Source organism: Triturus cristatus, chromosome 12 (assembly GCF_964204655.1).
Source record: "Triturus cristatus chromosome 12, aTriCri1.1, whole genome shotgun sequence".
NCBI lineage: Eukaryota > Metazoa > Chordata > Amphibia > Caudata > Salamandridae > Triturus > Triturus cristatus.
This window is the reverse complement of record NC_140595.1, coordinates 797,876,731-797,892,945: the sequence shown is the minus strand read 5'-3', so window position 1 is coordinate 797,892,945 and position 16,215 is coordinate 797,876,731. Positions and strand designations below refer to the sequence as shown.

At 50.3% G+C, this 16,215-nt stretch overlaps 1 protein-coding gene across 3 annotated transcripts in view; it reads left to right on the top strand.

Annotated features, from left to right (window-relative positions):
• GIGYF1 (GRB10 interacting GYF protein 1) overlaps positions 1–16,215 on the top strand; it is a 1,351,771-nt gene that overhangs the window by 1,053,539 nt on the left and 282,017 nt on the right. For all 3 annotated transcript variants that reach the window (XM_085637593.1, XM_085637592.1, XM_085637591.1), the window contains one exon: positions 6,692–6,823. In XM_085637593.1, coding sequence (XP_085493719.1) covers positions 6,692–6,823 — 132 coding nt within the window. The remainder of the gene's footprint in view (positions 1–6,691; positions 6,824–16,215) is intronic.

The following is a 16,215-nucleotide window of genomic DNA, read 5'->3' as shown; positions in this document are numbered from 1 at the left end:
GTACAATGTCACAGGAACATACCACACTGCTCAAACAGGAGGTGATCTCCCTCCTCCAAAAACACGCTATAGAGCAAGTCCCCGTCAATCAGCAAAATTTAGGGGTCTACTCTCTGTATTTTCTAATACCAAAGAAAGACGGGACCCTGCGGCCCATTCTGGACCTCCGGGCTCTAAATGCATACATACATTCGGACCATTTCCACATGGTCACCCTCCAACAAGTTCTCCCACTCCTCTGTCAGGGAGACTTTCTCACTACATTGGACTTGAAAGACGCATACTTTCATATTCCAATACACCCTTCTCACAGGAAGTACCTCAGGTTTGTGGTGGACGGTCAGCATTACCAATTCAAGGTTCTCCCCTTCGGGGTCACAACCGCACCACGGGTGTTTACCAAATGCCTAGCGGTAGTAGCAGCACACCTCAGACGCCAACACATTCACGTCTCCCCTTACTTAGACGACTGGCTGATAAAAGCCGCGTCCTACAACCAATGTGTGCAACATACAAACAGCACCATCCAACTGCTCCACCAGCTAGGCTTCACGGTGAACTATCAAAAGTCCCACCTCATACCGTCTCACACAAAGCAATATCTCGGGGCCACTATAGACACCTCTAAGGGTATAGCTATCCCAATTCAGCCAGAATCGCAAGCATACAAGCCTTGCGCCAAACATTCATTGTTCAGCACTCTCTCCCAGCAAGAGTATTCATGAAGCTAATAGGGATGATGGCATCTTGCATCTTCATAGTGCCCCATGCAAGACTCCACATGCGTCCACTCCAAGAGTGCCTAGCACGGCAGTGGAACCAGGCCCAGGGACAGCTGACGGATCTGGTGTTGGTGGACGGCCGCACCCATCACTCTCTGCAGTGGTGGAACACCACAAACCTTTCCAAAGGGCGGCCGTTCCTGGACCCGGTTCCTCAGGTGATTCTAACAGCGGACGCATCGCTTTCCGGCTGGGGAGCGCACCTCCTACACCTCACAATGCAAGGTCTATGGACGCCACAGCAAAAGTCGCTCCACATCAACCACCTGGAGCTATTGGCGATCTTTCTAGCCCTAAAATCCTTTCAGAAACAAATTTCAGCCAAAGCAGTCCTCATTCGCACAAACAATATGACTGCAATGTATTATATTCAAAAACAGGGGGGGACACACTCTCCCCAGCTCTCCCGCTTAGCACAGGGCATATGGAGATGGGCAATTACACAAAAAATCTTTCTCCTGGCACAACACGTCCCAGGCATACAAAACACCATGGCAGATCTGCTCAGCAGACAAACGCAACAAATACACGAATGGGAACTGCATCCCCAAGTTTTTCACCCATTCTTTCACAAGTGGGGGCATCCTCAGATAGACCTCTTCGCCACCCACGAAAACAAAAAATGCCCAAGCTTCGCCGCCAGATACCCACACCCATTGTCCAAAGGCAATGCGATACGGATGAACTGGTCAGGCAAATTTGCATACGCCTTTCCACCTCTCCCGCTAATTCCATTAGTGGTCAGGAAGCTACAACGGCACTCCCTCACACTCATTCTGGTAGCCCCAACATGGGCCAGGCAGCCGTGGTACACCACACTATTACAGCTATCGGTGGTACCACATCAAAAACTGCACCTGTCCCCATGCCTCCTAACTCAGAACCATGGAGAAATCAGGCACCCGTACCCAGCTCAGGTCAACCTTGCGATCTGGCTCCTGCATCTTAGAATCTGGGTACCTTAACCTTCCCCCTGATTGCATGAACATTATCAAGGAAGCCAGACGTCCTACCACTCGAGCATGCTATGCCGCAAAGTGTAAGAGATTTGTTGTTTACTGCCGTAACAATACAATCAACCCTTTAGATGCATCCATACAGCACATCATATGCTATCTCCTCCATCTTCAAAGGTGTAACCTGGCATATTCATCCATACGCCTACACCTAGCAGCGATTGCTGCTTACCTGCAAAACAGACAGCATTTATCACTGTTCAGAGTGCCCGCTATTAAAACCTTTATGGAAGGCTTTAAACGAGTAATTCCGCCCAGGGCACCACCTTCCCCTGTATGGAATCTAAATGTCGTTCTTACAAGGCTAATGGGTCCGCCTTTCGAACCAATGCATAAATGTGAGCTACAGTTCCTCACCTGGAAAACAGCTTTCCTCGTAGCTATCACTTCCCTTAGAAGGGTTAGTGAAATACAAGCGTTCACTATACAAGAACCCTTTTTACAGATACATCACAGCAAGGTGATACTTCGTACAAATCCGAAATTTCTGCCCAAGGTCATTTCCCCCTTCCATCTTAATCAATCGGTGGAATTACCGGTCTTTTTCTCGCAACCTCAATCTGTTGCGGAAAGGGCTCTACATACACTTGATGTTAAGAGGGCTTTACTGTACTACATACAAAGAACGCAACCTTTCAGGAAGACTAAACAATTGTTCGTCTCCTTCTCTCCACCACATAAAGGCAACCCCATCTCTCAATCAGGGATAGCTAGGTGGATTGTAAAGTGCATACAAATTTGCTATCACAAGGCAAAAAGAACATTATCTGTTCCACCTAAAGCCCACTCTACAAGAAAGATAGGGGCTTCTATGGCTTTTCTAGGGAACATACCCTTAGATGACATCTGCAAAGCAGCCACATGGTCAACTCCGCACACCTTCACAAAACATTACTGTGTAGACGTGCATTCCAAGCAACAAGCTAGTGTGGGCCAGGCTGTACTAAAGACACTATTTCAAACCGCTGCAACGGATACCGGTGGTCGCCGCTAGGGCTGGGTACTGCTATGTAATCTATGCAAAAGTGTACAATCTGCAGCTCATATGCCTCGAACGGAATATGCTACTTACCAGTATGCATCTGTTCTTGCCATGTAGAGCTGCAGATCTGTACACGCCCACCCGCCTCCCCGGCTACCTGTATCCGTTCCAGTCTATCTTATTTAGATACAACACACATGGGTTTCTTACTGTTATCACTACGCTCCATCTTTTCCCTGCTGGTGAAAAACAATCTGAGGATGGAGCCGAAGCCCATGCGCAGTACGGACCGAAGGAGGAGTCACCGAACTCGTGACTTCCAAAGACTGTCCAAGAACAAAAACAAACTGCAAACATCCGGGCCCAACACCAGATCGCGATCTATGCAAAAGTGTACAGATCTGCAGCTCTACATGCCAAGAACAGATGCATACTGGTAAGTAGCATATTCCATCTGTAAGAAGCATTAGTAGTGATAGATTCCTTACCGCCCTTCCCATCCTTCCCGTTCTGCGATCTGATTTCTAGGGTTAAGGTCATCCCTTTCAGGGCTCTAATTTCAAGTCATCAGTGGTCAGTATTTTGCATGGCTCTGCGTTCCTGGCACGGAAAGTCGTGTACAGAACTGACGTCAGAGCGCGTGGGCGGCGTCTAAGTACTGGCCGCGACGTCATCCCGGCGATCACGACGACGGACGCGGAGCCGCACGACTCCACCTACTGACGCGCAGGGATACTGCTGACAAACATTTTCCGGATCCAGTCCGACGCCTGGGGATATTCTAAGGTAAGGAATCTATCACTACTAATGTTTCTTACAGATCCATAGTTACCGAAGGTAAGTAACTTGTTTTTTAGGGGCGTTACAGGTAGGTAAAGGGCAGTGACCAATGGGTCCCTTCCCTGGGGTGGGTACACCCCCTATTCTGCCACTGTCCAGTGGGAGGGGGGCAGGAGCCTGTCCCTGGTTGGCTGGGTCCCCCCATCATCAAGATGGCAGGGTCTCAAGGTTGTGCTTCACCTCGTCTCCCCCACCTTAGGGGTGGAGTTGGCAGAGGTGGACACACCTCTCTTCCTCACTTGTTTTTCACGCCGGTTCTCCCCACCAAAGTGGGGGTTAGAGCCAGTGGGGACCAGTTGCTGGAAGCAGCAAATGGTCTGGAGAGGCTCTCAAAGGCGGCATGCCTTTGAAGCTTCTCCTTTGTGAACCCTGCCCATCCTGGGGGAGGAGGCTTGGCACCTCGTCCCAGGATGTGCATTATTTCAGGCCCCCGAGAGCAGCAAGCTCTCGACCCAGGGGTCCAGAAACATTTCTGGTGGTGGCAGCCTAGACAGCCACTCAGTCAGGTCACTTGAGGTTGGTCGAGTTTTAGGGGACATCTCGAAGATGCTTTCTGTGGTGCATTTTACATTAAATCCCACACTGTCATCAGTGTGGGTTTAATGTGCTGAGAAGTTTGATACCAGACTTCCCAGTCTTAAGTGTAGCCATTATGGTGCTGTGGAGTTAGTAATGACAAACTCCCAGCACCATATACTCTTAATGGCAGCACTGCACTTACAGTGCCCAGGAATGGACCTTGGTGCTGTAGGGGCACAGGGCTCATGCACCTGTACCCTCACCACTGGCATAGGGCACCCAGCTAGAGGAGTGACTGATGTATGCCAGTGGTTTGTGGGCATGGCACACAGTGGTGTGTGCCATGTCGACTCTTTGCTTTGTCCTGCACCAAAACACGCAGCCTGCAAAGACAGTCTGTGTGTCAGGGGACAGAGCCTCTAAGGGTGGCACAATAAGTGCTGCAGCCCTTAGGGGCCTTCTCTGGTCACAGTGCCCTGGGTACCAGGGGCTGACCTGTGGCCAGAGATGCCAATTGGGTTTGGGCTTCAATGCAGTTTTAGGGAAGGAACACAGGCCCTGGGCACCTGATTGGCAGGAGCCCAGGGCACACTCAAAGGACATCAGCAATTCAGCAAAAAGTGGGGGCATACCATGCAAAAAAGAGGGCACTTTCTCACACCATCCATCCTTCCTTCCTAAGGTGGTCACTGCCTTCTACATCGGACAGACCATTACATTGCCCACCTTCTTTCCACCTCCACATACTTCGAAAGAGGAAGAGAGACTCCACCGTCTGCACCCAAAAAGTGCGTTTTTCCCCATCTGAATCGCAGAAAACCGTTCCGGGTGGATGACGAACTCTTTGTTGGCTACGTGGGCGCCAAGAAAGGTTTGGGCCGTACACAAACGCACCATTTCTTGATGGGTCGTTCTGTGTATCAAGGCATGCTTTTCTCTGGCTAAAGAGGAGCCTCCAGTCGTGCTACGTGCCCACTCCATCAGGGCGACGTCAGCCACTACTGCCTTGGGAAGAGGAGTTGCTCTAAATGACATGTCAGGTGGCCAAGTGAGCATCGCTGCACAAGTTTACCAAACACTACTGCCTGGACAGCCAAGTCCAGAGAGACGGCTTCTTTGGCAGTTCTGTTCTCCAGGATTTTCTGGTGTGATCTTGGTTCGCAGACCCACCACCGGGGTTGGTTTTCCTGGGGTATCTATTCTAAGGTAAGGAATCTATAACCAACGGGATTCTTTCAGATGAACAAGTTACTTAACTTCGGTAACGATATATCTGTAAGAAACAGTTAGTTATAGATTCCTTACCACCCCACCCATCCTCCCCGTTCTGCGAAGTTATTTCTAGGGTTAAGGACATCCTTTTAGGGTCCTATTGTTGTGCACCAGTGGTCAGTGTCTTGCATGGCTCTGCGTTTCTCGCGCGGAATGTCGTGTACAGAACTGACGCCAGCGCGCGAGGGTGGCGTCTCAGTAGCTACCACGACATCATTCCGGCGACCGCAACGCCAACGACTTTCGCGGAGCCGTCCGCCACCTTCCGGCGCGCAGAGGTACTGCTGACGAAAAAGCTTTCCGGATCCAGTGTGACGCCTTGGGGTAATTCTAAGGTAAGGAATCTAAACTAACTAAGGTTTCTTACAGATCTATCGTTACCGAAGGTAAGTAACTTCTTCACATACCTGTACCAAGTCCTGTTTGGTTCTAGAAATAAAACCAAAGTTGTCCTTTTTTTTATACTTGCGCAATTGGTTTGCACTCTGTCTGAGTGTGTGCCGTCTAACTTGATTGAGTGAATACAATAAATGATTAACACACCCTCCTGATAAGTCTAACTGCTCGCCCACACTACCACAAAGAGAACTGTTAGTACTTACCTAATTTAGCTTCTGCTATACCTGTGGAGACTCCCTAGACTCTGTGCACACTGTACCTTACTTTGGTATAGTATATACCGCACTTCTGCAGCGGAAAGTCATAAACTACCTGTGCCGAGGTGGTGCCCATATAGGTAACGCAGACGTTACGCGTAGCCAACTGACCGCACCTACCGGCACGCAGGGGTTTTGATTGAAGAAAAATCTTCCAGGTCCAATCTGGTGCCTGATAAATTCAATAAGTTAAGGAATCTGAGGCTAGATCATGTCTCTTCCAGATAAGGCGTAACTAAAGGTAAATTGTCCTTTAAACAAAATTACCTACCAATTCCATACATGTTTCCAGCTGTGAAAGTCTGATGGATGTAAATTTATGTACTTCGCTATTGGTAGCTTTCTTTATCTTCCATTGATTTCACACTTTGTTAACCACAATTTGCAAGTAGATGTAAAACACAAAAATGGGAAGTGTCTGTTTTCATACGTTATGGAAAAATCCAAGTGACATCCGACTCCTAGCTTGTGATTGAAAGGACCCTTGTACTTATGTCCCAACTGACAGCCAGTCACTCTGTTTTTTCTCTAAGCTGTTTGTCTGCGCTATTGAAAAAAGCCTGATGCTATTTGCATTAAAGCAATGGGTTTTACCAATTTCTTTTGGGTTTTTTTCCCCTAAAGCTTCAAGAACGACGAGATGCAGAACTCAGGGCTAAGAGGGTGGCTGAGGAGGAGAGGAAACGCCGTGAGGAGAAGAGATTGCAGGAGGAGCAGAAACGTCGTGAGGAAGAAGAGCTCTTCAGGCGAAAACAGGTATGAGGGCATATGACTTCGATCTCCAGTGATACTGCAAGCACCACCCAACAGCACATCAACATATTGAAGATTAGAATAGAACATGTAAATCCAATGATTTAGTGTGCTGCACAAACAGCAGCTTTATTCTGTTCTCTTTTCAATGTTTCACAAGATGGTCTTGTACTGATGGCCATTGGGTAGAGTTTGGGGGGGGGGAGCGCAGCTCTTGGACATTCACAGTGGTTCATCAAAGAGCAAGATCTTCAGGTCCCTCAGGAACTTGGAGATTGTTGGTGTCTGATGGAGGTGGATAGGGAGGGTGTTTCATGCCTTGGCAGCGAGGAAGGAGAAGGCGAAGCCTCCTGTTCTGGTCTTTTTGATGTGAGGCACTGTCGCAAGGGAGAGCAGGGCTGAGCGGAGTGATATTTGGGGTTCGTAGAATGAGAGGCGGTGGTTCATGTAGGCAGGACTGATGTTGTGGAGGGCTTTGTGGGCGAGAAACTTGAAGGTGATTCTCTTCTCGACAGGGAGCCAGTGTAGTGCCCGCAGGTGTTGGATGATGTGGCAGTGGCGCGGTAGGTTGAGGACAAGTCTGGCGGAGGGATTCTGGAGTTCGCTGGTGAGGTTCTTGTTGATCCCGGCATAGAGTGCGTTGCCGTAGTCCAGTCTGCTGCTGATGAGGGCGTGGGTGAAATGTTTCCTGTGTTCGGGGGTATCCGGTTGAAGGTCTTTCGTAGGAGGCGGATGTGAGAAAGTGCCATCTTTCTTGCATGGTATGCCCCCACTTTTTGATGAATTGCTGAATGTACTTTGACTGAGTGTGCCCTGGACTCCTGCCAATCAGGTGCCCAGGGCCTATGTTCCTTCCCTAAAACAAACCAAACCCAAATTGGCAAACCCTGGCCACATGTCAGCCCCTGGTAAATGGTACCCTAAGTACCCAGGGCTTTGTGACCAAGGAAGGCCTCTAAGAGCTGCAGCACTCCTTGTGCCACTCTTAGAGGCCCTGTACCCTTACGCACACACACTGCCTTTGCAGGCTAAGTGTTTGGGTGCAAGACAAAAACAAAGTCGACATGGCACACATCCCTGTGTGCCATGCCCATCACATACACTGCCATGGCATACATCAGTCACCCCTCTAGCTGGGTGCCTTATGCCAATGGTGTTGGCACAGGAGCGGGAGCCCTGTGCCCCTACAGTGCCCAGGTCCATTCCTGAGCCCTGTAAGTCCAGTGCTGCCATTTAAGAGTACATGGTGCTGAGAGCGCGTCAAACACTAGCTCCACAGCACCATAATTGCAACACTAAAGACTGAGAAGTTTGGTATCAAACTTCTCAGCACATTAAACCCACACTGATGCCAGTGTGGGATTTAATGTACCCAGCACCCCAGAGTGCATCTTAGAGGTGCCCCCTCGAACCTAACCTACAAATCCACCTCTGCTCTGAGGCTGCCTAGGCTGCCACACAGCAGACATGTTGCAGTACCCCTGGGTAGGAGAGCCCCTGCTCTCCTGGGCCTGCAACAATGCACATCCTGGGCGAGGTGCTAAATCTCCTCCCCCATGATGGGCAGGGGGAAGCTTCAAAGGCATGCCGCCTCTGTGAGCTTCCCCAGGCCCCTGCAACCCCCCACTCTGGCGGGAAGCTTTGGCCGTAAACCCCAAATGAGGACAGGGGATGTGCCAGCCTGCCAACCCCACCCCTCAGGTGGGGGAGGTGAGGTGAAGCACATCTCCGGGCTCTCGCCATCTTGAAGATGGGGAGCCCTACCCTATCAGGACTAGGCTACTGCCCCCCTCCCACAGGAGAGAGGCAGGATAGGGGGTGTACCCACCCCAGGACGGGGACCCATTGGTCCCTGCCCTTCACCTACCTGTAACGCCCCTAAATCTAGTATTTAGGGGCACCCTGAACCTTCCTTCCCCAGATTCCAGATTCCGAAGAGCAAGAAGAAAGAAGACCTGCCCTGCAGCTGCTGAAAAGAAGAAGACACCAACTGCTTTGGCCCCAGCCCTACCGGCCTGTCGACCCTCGAACCTGCTCCTGCTCCAGCCCGGCATCTCTTGTGGCTAGCAACCTCACCAACCCCGGAGGACCTGGCTACCTTTTGGCTCTAAGCCCCTGGGACTCCCATGAGTAGAGGCTCTACTCGAAACCTATCTCTAACCCCTGGCAGCAGCCCGGAACCGCGAACCCAGCACACTCTGCACCAGCCTAGCCTGGCCAGTGTCGGAGTGAACAAAGACCCTGAGGACGACCCCACGGCGACTGTGACCCAGAGTACAGCACCCAAGGACCTCCCTCGACACTCCTGAAGAAGCCTGCAGCCTCAGAACCAGGTGCCCCCCCCAACCGCGATCAACAGAGGGTAAGATTTCCCGACACCTAAAGGCACCCCTGCACGCGGCGCCCCACGGCCCCCTGTGCCCAATCCCGGGGTACCTACCTATCCTCCAACTACCCAACTTACCTCTCGAAGTGGTGGTGGCACCTGAAGAGTCCTCGTCCCCGAGCTTGCAGTCTTTTTCTTAACCGGAGATTTCCCATTGAAATCCATTGAGCGCCCGAAGGCTCAAAAGCACTCTGCACCCAGCCGCCCGAGTGGCCCTGGCAGTGAAAACTCTACTCCTACCTACTTCCCCACTTGCCCTGAGTAAGTGACCAGAAGCCCAGCACCCACAGCCGCGTGGCTTGCCAGTCAGCAGCCACCAAACAATGCCCCCCTATCCCTCTTAGGATAACATTGGGCCTAACTCTCTCTGCACCCGGCCGCCCTAGAGCTGCTGAGGGTGAACCAACTGTTCCTACCTGACCCTGGGAGACCCCTGAGTCTGTGCCCAGAACCTCAACTCTGCCAGTCGAGTTCTTACCCTTAAACCGCAAACTCTATTTTCCTCATAGGGTAACATTGACTGGCTTTTTCCTGAAATTTATTCTAAGTGTGGACTTTTCAAATCTTCAAATATTCACCAAAAATCAGCCGAGTGACAAAAACGAATTTGCTCCCAGTGCTGGATCTTGGTGCCCAGCACTGACTCTGAAAAATATGTACAACTGTACTTACCCTTAACTCAATTTTCTTCCATAGGAAACCATTGACTGTTTTTCTGTGAAATTTCTTCTAAGTGTCGATTTCTGCAATCTTTAAATATTCTTCAAAAATCGTATAATATCTGAAAACATAATTACTTACCTGTTTTGGATAAAGGTTCCAGTACTGAGTCTAGGCACCCAGTACTGGATTACAAAAGTAACGAGAACATACTGTACCTGTAACCTGCATTTTCTTCCATAGGGAATCATTGACTGTTTTCTCTGAAATATTTTCTAAGTGTCAACTTTTAAAATAGCTAAATATTAGGTTCGAGGCATGTGGGCTGCTGAATTTATATCTGTGCATAGATCGCCGCCTAGTGTTGGGTCCGGATGATTGCACATTGTTGTCCTGGAAGAGTCTTCGAAGTATCACGAGATAGGTGGCTCCTCCCCTGGACTACAGTGCGCATAGGCATCCTCTCCATCCTCAGATTGTTTTTTTCCGCCGTTGGGTTCGGATGGGCTTATCTTAGCTCAAGTTAGGAAAACTTTATTTAAGGCCAAAAGCCTTTAGGTATCGTCGGTATTGTTTGCGTTCGGTATCAACACATTATTATACTTGTTCTCGGATTTATTCACACTTCTCGGACCTAGTTTCGGTCCGAACATCGATTGACGTTCGAGGATGGAATCGAGGACTCCCTTCAAGAGATGTCCTTTATGTCATGCGAAATATCCACACATCGATGTCCATCCGGTGTGTAACAAATGTTTATCACCGGATCATGATGAGTCGAGGTGTATGGCCTGCGCCCGGTTCCGGTCAAAGAAGACACTTCGGAATCGACGAGCGGCTAGATTGGAGGCCAAACAATCGGCGCCTAACCCGGTTAACATATTCAGCACCGAGGATGAAGAAGTCGAGAGCGTCGAAGAGATAGACTCGAGCCATGCTTCGGAGCATGAATCCCAATCTGACGACGATGATGAGGTGATCTTCGAGGACGAAGACGTCGTCGACGAGGTAGGAGACGACGATGAGGCCCTTGGGGCCGAGGAAGATAGCTCGGGCGAGGAGCTAGGCCAATCCGTCGATGCGGAGGCCGAAGGAAACAGTCTTGATAAGGCTCAGGTCGAGGGATCGCCTGCGGGCCTTACCCAAGATCAGTCGGATCGTTCTACAGCCCCGCCTGAAGGCCCGGCTTCGAACATTTCAAAAGAGCCAACAATATAAAAAAAGACTGGATTCGATTCAGTGAAAGCGAAACCAAACCCAGCACCGGTCAAAGCGAAACCGAAAGTGCAACTGGTTCAGGTCGGATCGAAGGCATCGAAGCCCTCCAATCCGTCGACACAGAAAAAGGACATTGGAGCCGACCAAAGAAAGAAGGACTTCGGTACCGAGACACCAAAAAAGGGCTTCGGCACCGAGACACAGAGGAAGGCCCTCGGTCCCGTGAAGACGCAACGGCCTATGGCACCGAAGGTTGGGGCACCAACCACCAAGGTCACGGTGGTCGATCCGACTACGTCAACACCGAAGAGTGCGGCGACTGCCAAAATATCGGATCAACAGGGCGTCGATCCCAAACTTCGGATCGAAAACCCGAAGGCTGGGAAGAAACCGGAGACCGCGTCGAGGCCTGTCTCCAAAGAGCCTATCTGTTCCAAAGCACCGTCTGCATTCACGTTGCAACAGGTGTCGGAGTCCCTAAAGCGCATCAAGGAACGGGCAACCCTCGAACCAAAAACGGGTCCCGAACCACACAAGGTCGCCAAAGCTCCCTCGGCGCCGGCACCGATCAAGTTTGGATTGCCGCCACCAGGGGCACCGAAGATGTTCGAACTTAGGAGAAGTGTCGAACAACCACGAACAGTGTCCACGGAAAGAACCGATGTCGAGGACTCGCAGGACCAGTTTATCGACGCCGACACTGGTAGGCTGTTGTTCCGCAAGCGGAGAATTGTTCCAGAGAAGGCTTTGGACTCATACAAGATTCCACTAAAAAGGACACTGGCATCAGGTTCGACGCCAGTGCTTGTAGAAACATTCCAAACCTATCATCAGGAACAACCATCCTTTTCTCCTACACACTCGGAGGCGGATGCAGGAGAGGGCTATATTGGGGATGATACCACTTATCCTGTGGATAATGACCCTGATGACCAACAGCAAGACCAAGATCAAGCATGGGGAGACCCTACTGACCAAGGTGACCCACAAGATGCTCCTGACACTCATCTTTATAATATCAAACCATCTCCCACTGAAGATACTGCTGCTTTTAACGCCCTCATTGAAAGGGCAGCTGCCAATCACGGAGTGGAACTCCATTCTGACTCTGTGGAGGAGGATTTCTTGGTGGACACGTTCTCCCCATCATAAAGAACGGTCAAGACTCTACCAATGTTAAAAGGGGTTCTTAAACATGCTAAGGACATCTTTAAGGAAACGACCAGGGCACGGGTATTGAACCCGAGAATAGAGAAGAAATACAAACCAGCACCCGGAGACCCAATGTACATTAAGGGTCAATTGCCGTTGGACTCCATGGTAGTTTTCTAATGCTCGCAAGAGCGCTAACTCGCAGACTACAGGTGATGCTCCTCCAGACAAGGAGTCCAAAGTGCTAGAAACATAAGGCAAAAGGGTAGCAGCACAAGCAGCAAACATCTGGCGCATTGCCAACACTCAGGCACTCCTGGCCCGATACGACGGGTCACACTACGATACACTAGAAACACTGCTAGAACACCTACCAGATGAATACAAAGATGGAGCGGAGCTTCTCATCAGAGAGGGACAACTCATTACAAATGCGTCCATCAAATGCGCACTAGATTCAGCTGACACTGCAGCAAGGGCAATCAACACTAGTGTGATGTTGAGGAGGCACGCATGGCTGAGAATATCAGGCTTCAAACCCAGACTTTTTATTTGGCCCCGAGGTTGACACTACACTGGAAAAGATTAAAAAGGACACTGAAACTGCGAAATCTATGGGGGCCCTACAGTCGCAGCAGTTTCAGAGTGGCTCCTTTCGTCGCCCTGGGAATAGAGGAGCAGCTACAGGTCAGGGGTCCCAGCAGCAGTACAGTAAAGGAGGTACCCAGAGTACCTATAATAAAAACAATAGGGGTGGATATCGTGGATCCAGCACCAAAGGCAGAGGACGAGGACACACCAGGTCCCCCGCCAATAACAAACAGTGACGTCTTGTCGCTGCCCCCCGCCCACATAACACCGGTCAGGGGGAGACTCCAACAGTTCCTGCCAGTCTGGAGATCCATCGCCACAGACAGGTGGGTCAGAGAAATTGTCCAGTACGGTTATTGTCTGAAATTAACATCCAATCCACCCAACATACCACCAAGACACCGTCCTATGTCCGTAGAGCACTTAACATTATTGCGGCAAGAAGTACTAAGTATGCTGCAAAAAGGAGTCATAGAGCTCGTGCCTATGGAACAGCGGGGGTCAGGGGTGTACTCTCTGTACTTCTTAATCCCAAAAAAAGGACGGGTCTCTACGACCTATACTAGACCTCCGCCCTCTCAACCAATACATTCTGTCAGAGCATTTTCATATGCTTACCCTCCAGCAGGTTCTGCCGTTACTCAGTCAGGGAGACTTCCTAGCAACACTAGATTTAAAGGATGCGTATTTGCACATACCCATACACCCATCACACAAAAAATATCTCCGGTTCACTCTTCAGGATCAGCATTATCAGTTCAAAGTACTCCCTTTCGGGGTAACAACAGCGCCCAGAGTCTTTACCAAGTGCCTAGCGACAGTGGCCGCACCCTTAAGGAGACAGCACATTCACGTCTTCCCTTACCTGGACGACTGGCTTGTTCAGGCAAAGTCAGCCCAGCAGTGTGCCAGCCACATATCCCACACCATTCACCTTCTTCACAGTCTGGGATTCTCACTGAATTATCCAAAGTCACATCTCCAACCCGCCCACGTACGGCAGTACCTGGGCGCGACTATAGACACTCTGGCTGCCAAAGCTCAGCCAAATTTAGCGAGAATCAACAGCATGCAACTGCTGATAAGAAAGTTCAGACCACAACACTCCCTTCCAGCGCGAGTGTTCATGCAGTTGATAGGCATAATGGCCTCCTGTGAGAAGTTGGCCTGATGTATGATGTCACTAGTTCTAGTGTACACCTTATATCAGTCCAAATACCCTTATGGTGATTGGTTGTAAAGTCAACCTTATAGACCAGCTATCCTAGTGGTAGCATGGACAAGAGCAGTCTTAGGCTAAACTCTGAATGGCATGTGAAGCCAGCTGTGATACCATATATAATCCCTTGAATACCAAATGAAAGGACACCACAACAGATATATATATAAAATAAAGTGTATTTATTCTAGTCAAACCCTCAGCACTCTTTATGAGATTAGAGGTAAGTACAACACAGTCTTATTTAAGCATACATTAAGTCACACAGGTAAGTAATACAGTTAGGCCCTAGGGGCCACGCAAACCATATACTAAGTAAGTGGTATAAGAACCACTGTCACGGAAATAGAATAGGCCTAGGCCTAGGGAATCGCTGGGGCTACACTACACTAGCGTTAGTTAGGAAGTGGGAGGCCCACGGGATTCGTGTGCAGAGTGGAAACACTCACGCGTAATGCGTAAAAGTCAATAGCAATAGTACAGTTTAGAAAACGGTAGATTTAGGACACTTCCGGAGTAGCTAGGAAGTTGAGACTTGAAAACTAGACACTAGGATAGTCACTATCCTGATGAGCACCGGAGTACCCAAGTTACCTAGCCCACAGGCTGCGGGTGCATAGGGGTGAAGATGCGTCGTTTTCGTCGTCGACTCCTATGGATGCCTGAAGAAAGATGCTGACAGGCAGACAGTGAAGAGTGTCCGGTGGATCCCAAGGCTGGGATCAAGAAGAGAAGAAACCTGCAAGCAGAAGGGACAGAGTCAAGGTCACTAGCCAGTGACCACGTGGAACCAGGAAGGAACCAGGCGATGTCGTGAAGATTGCAGGTGAAGGTGAAGCTTGTCGCTGCAGCCAGGAGGACCAGGAAGCGTCGAGGACGACCAGGACCAGGAGGCGAGCTGTCCCACGAAGGCTCTTGCTGTCGGCGGCGTCGAAGTTGGACTAGGACTCACCAAGCCTTGGCAAGCGGAACCCACGAAGGACTTGCTTCTGGTGCAGACCAGGAAGGTCTGGGGTGCTTCTTCTTTGCAGAGAAGCGGGAGCCAGTCTGGAGGAGCCAAACCAGCGCAGAAGATTTCAGGGTGCGTCGTCACAAAGGCCACTAGCCAGCGGGCAAGCAACCGGACAGACGCGGCAAGCAGGAAAATGCTGAAGGGCCCCACGCAGGACTCGTGGAGTGTGGGGGGCTGATCTTCGGTGCAGATGGTGCTTGGGGTTGGGGCTTCTCAATCCCCGGTGCACAACTTCGAGGGTACCTCAGAAGCTGCGCTTTAAGTTACTAGCCACTTTTTCCAGGTAGCCGGTCCCACGTCGCTCGTCGCCTCCACGGATCTCAGCTCTGCTGTAGATGTGGATCAGGGTCGGAGAAGTCTGGAAGTCAAGGCTCTGGTCAGGCTCTGCAGTCGGTTCCTCGTAGAACGTGGGCAAAGCAAAGGGTAGTCTCTTGATGGTGCCTGTTTGCACAGGGTAGCCACTCCTTGGCTACAAGGGAGATTCTTCAGTCTTCTTCTTTCGTCGAATGTCGAAGGTCCAGAGTTTCTGTTCAGTTTTGCAGGTTCAGGATAATCTAAAGTCTTGAGGCCCAACTCCCACTCTTATACTAATCTGGGGGGCTGGGATACCTGCTAGGTCACGCCTTATGGGTGGGACCTGGGAGGGGGTGGTTACACCCACTTCCCTTTGTCCAGTTTCGCGCCAGAGCTGGGGCTGGAGTGCCCCAGCGCCGGTTTGAACTGGACTATGCAAGGAACACCTTGTGTGCCCCAGGCATGTCTCATTCCTTTCAGCCCACCCTGCCCCAATACACTAAAGGCTGTCTGGGGAGGTGCTAGCACCTCCCCAAGCAGGAAACCTATTGTCCAGGCCTCCCTGGCTGGGATCACTCCCAGCTGCAGGAGGTCAGACTTGTGTCGTGGCAGCAGCATCCATTTTGTGATGCTGAGGCTTTGGTCAGAGGCTAACAGTTGAAGTATGATTTTAACATGTCTTTCCCTCTAGAAGGGGGGAATAATATTCTCATGTCCAGAAATGGCATGGGGGTATTATTCCACAGTGTTAGACACCTTACACGACATGTTTCGATAAAGCCAAACCATAGTTACCATAACCGTCTAAGATTATAAGGCACTTTAAGAGTATATGGTAGGCTATATCATAGAACAGCTATAAG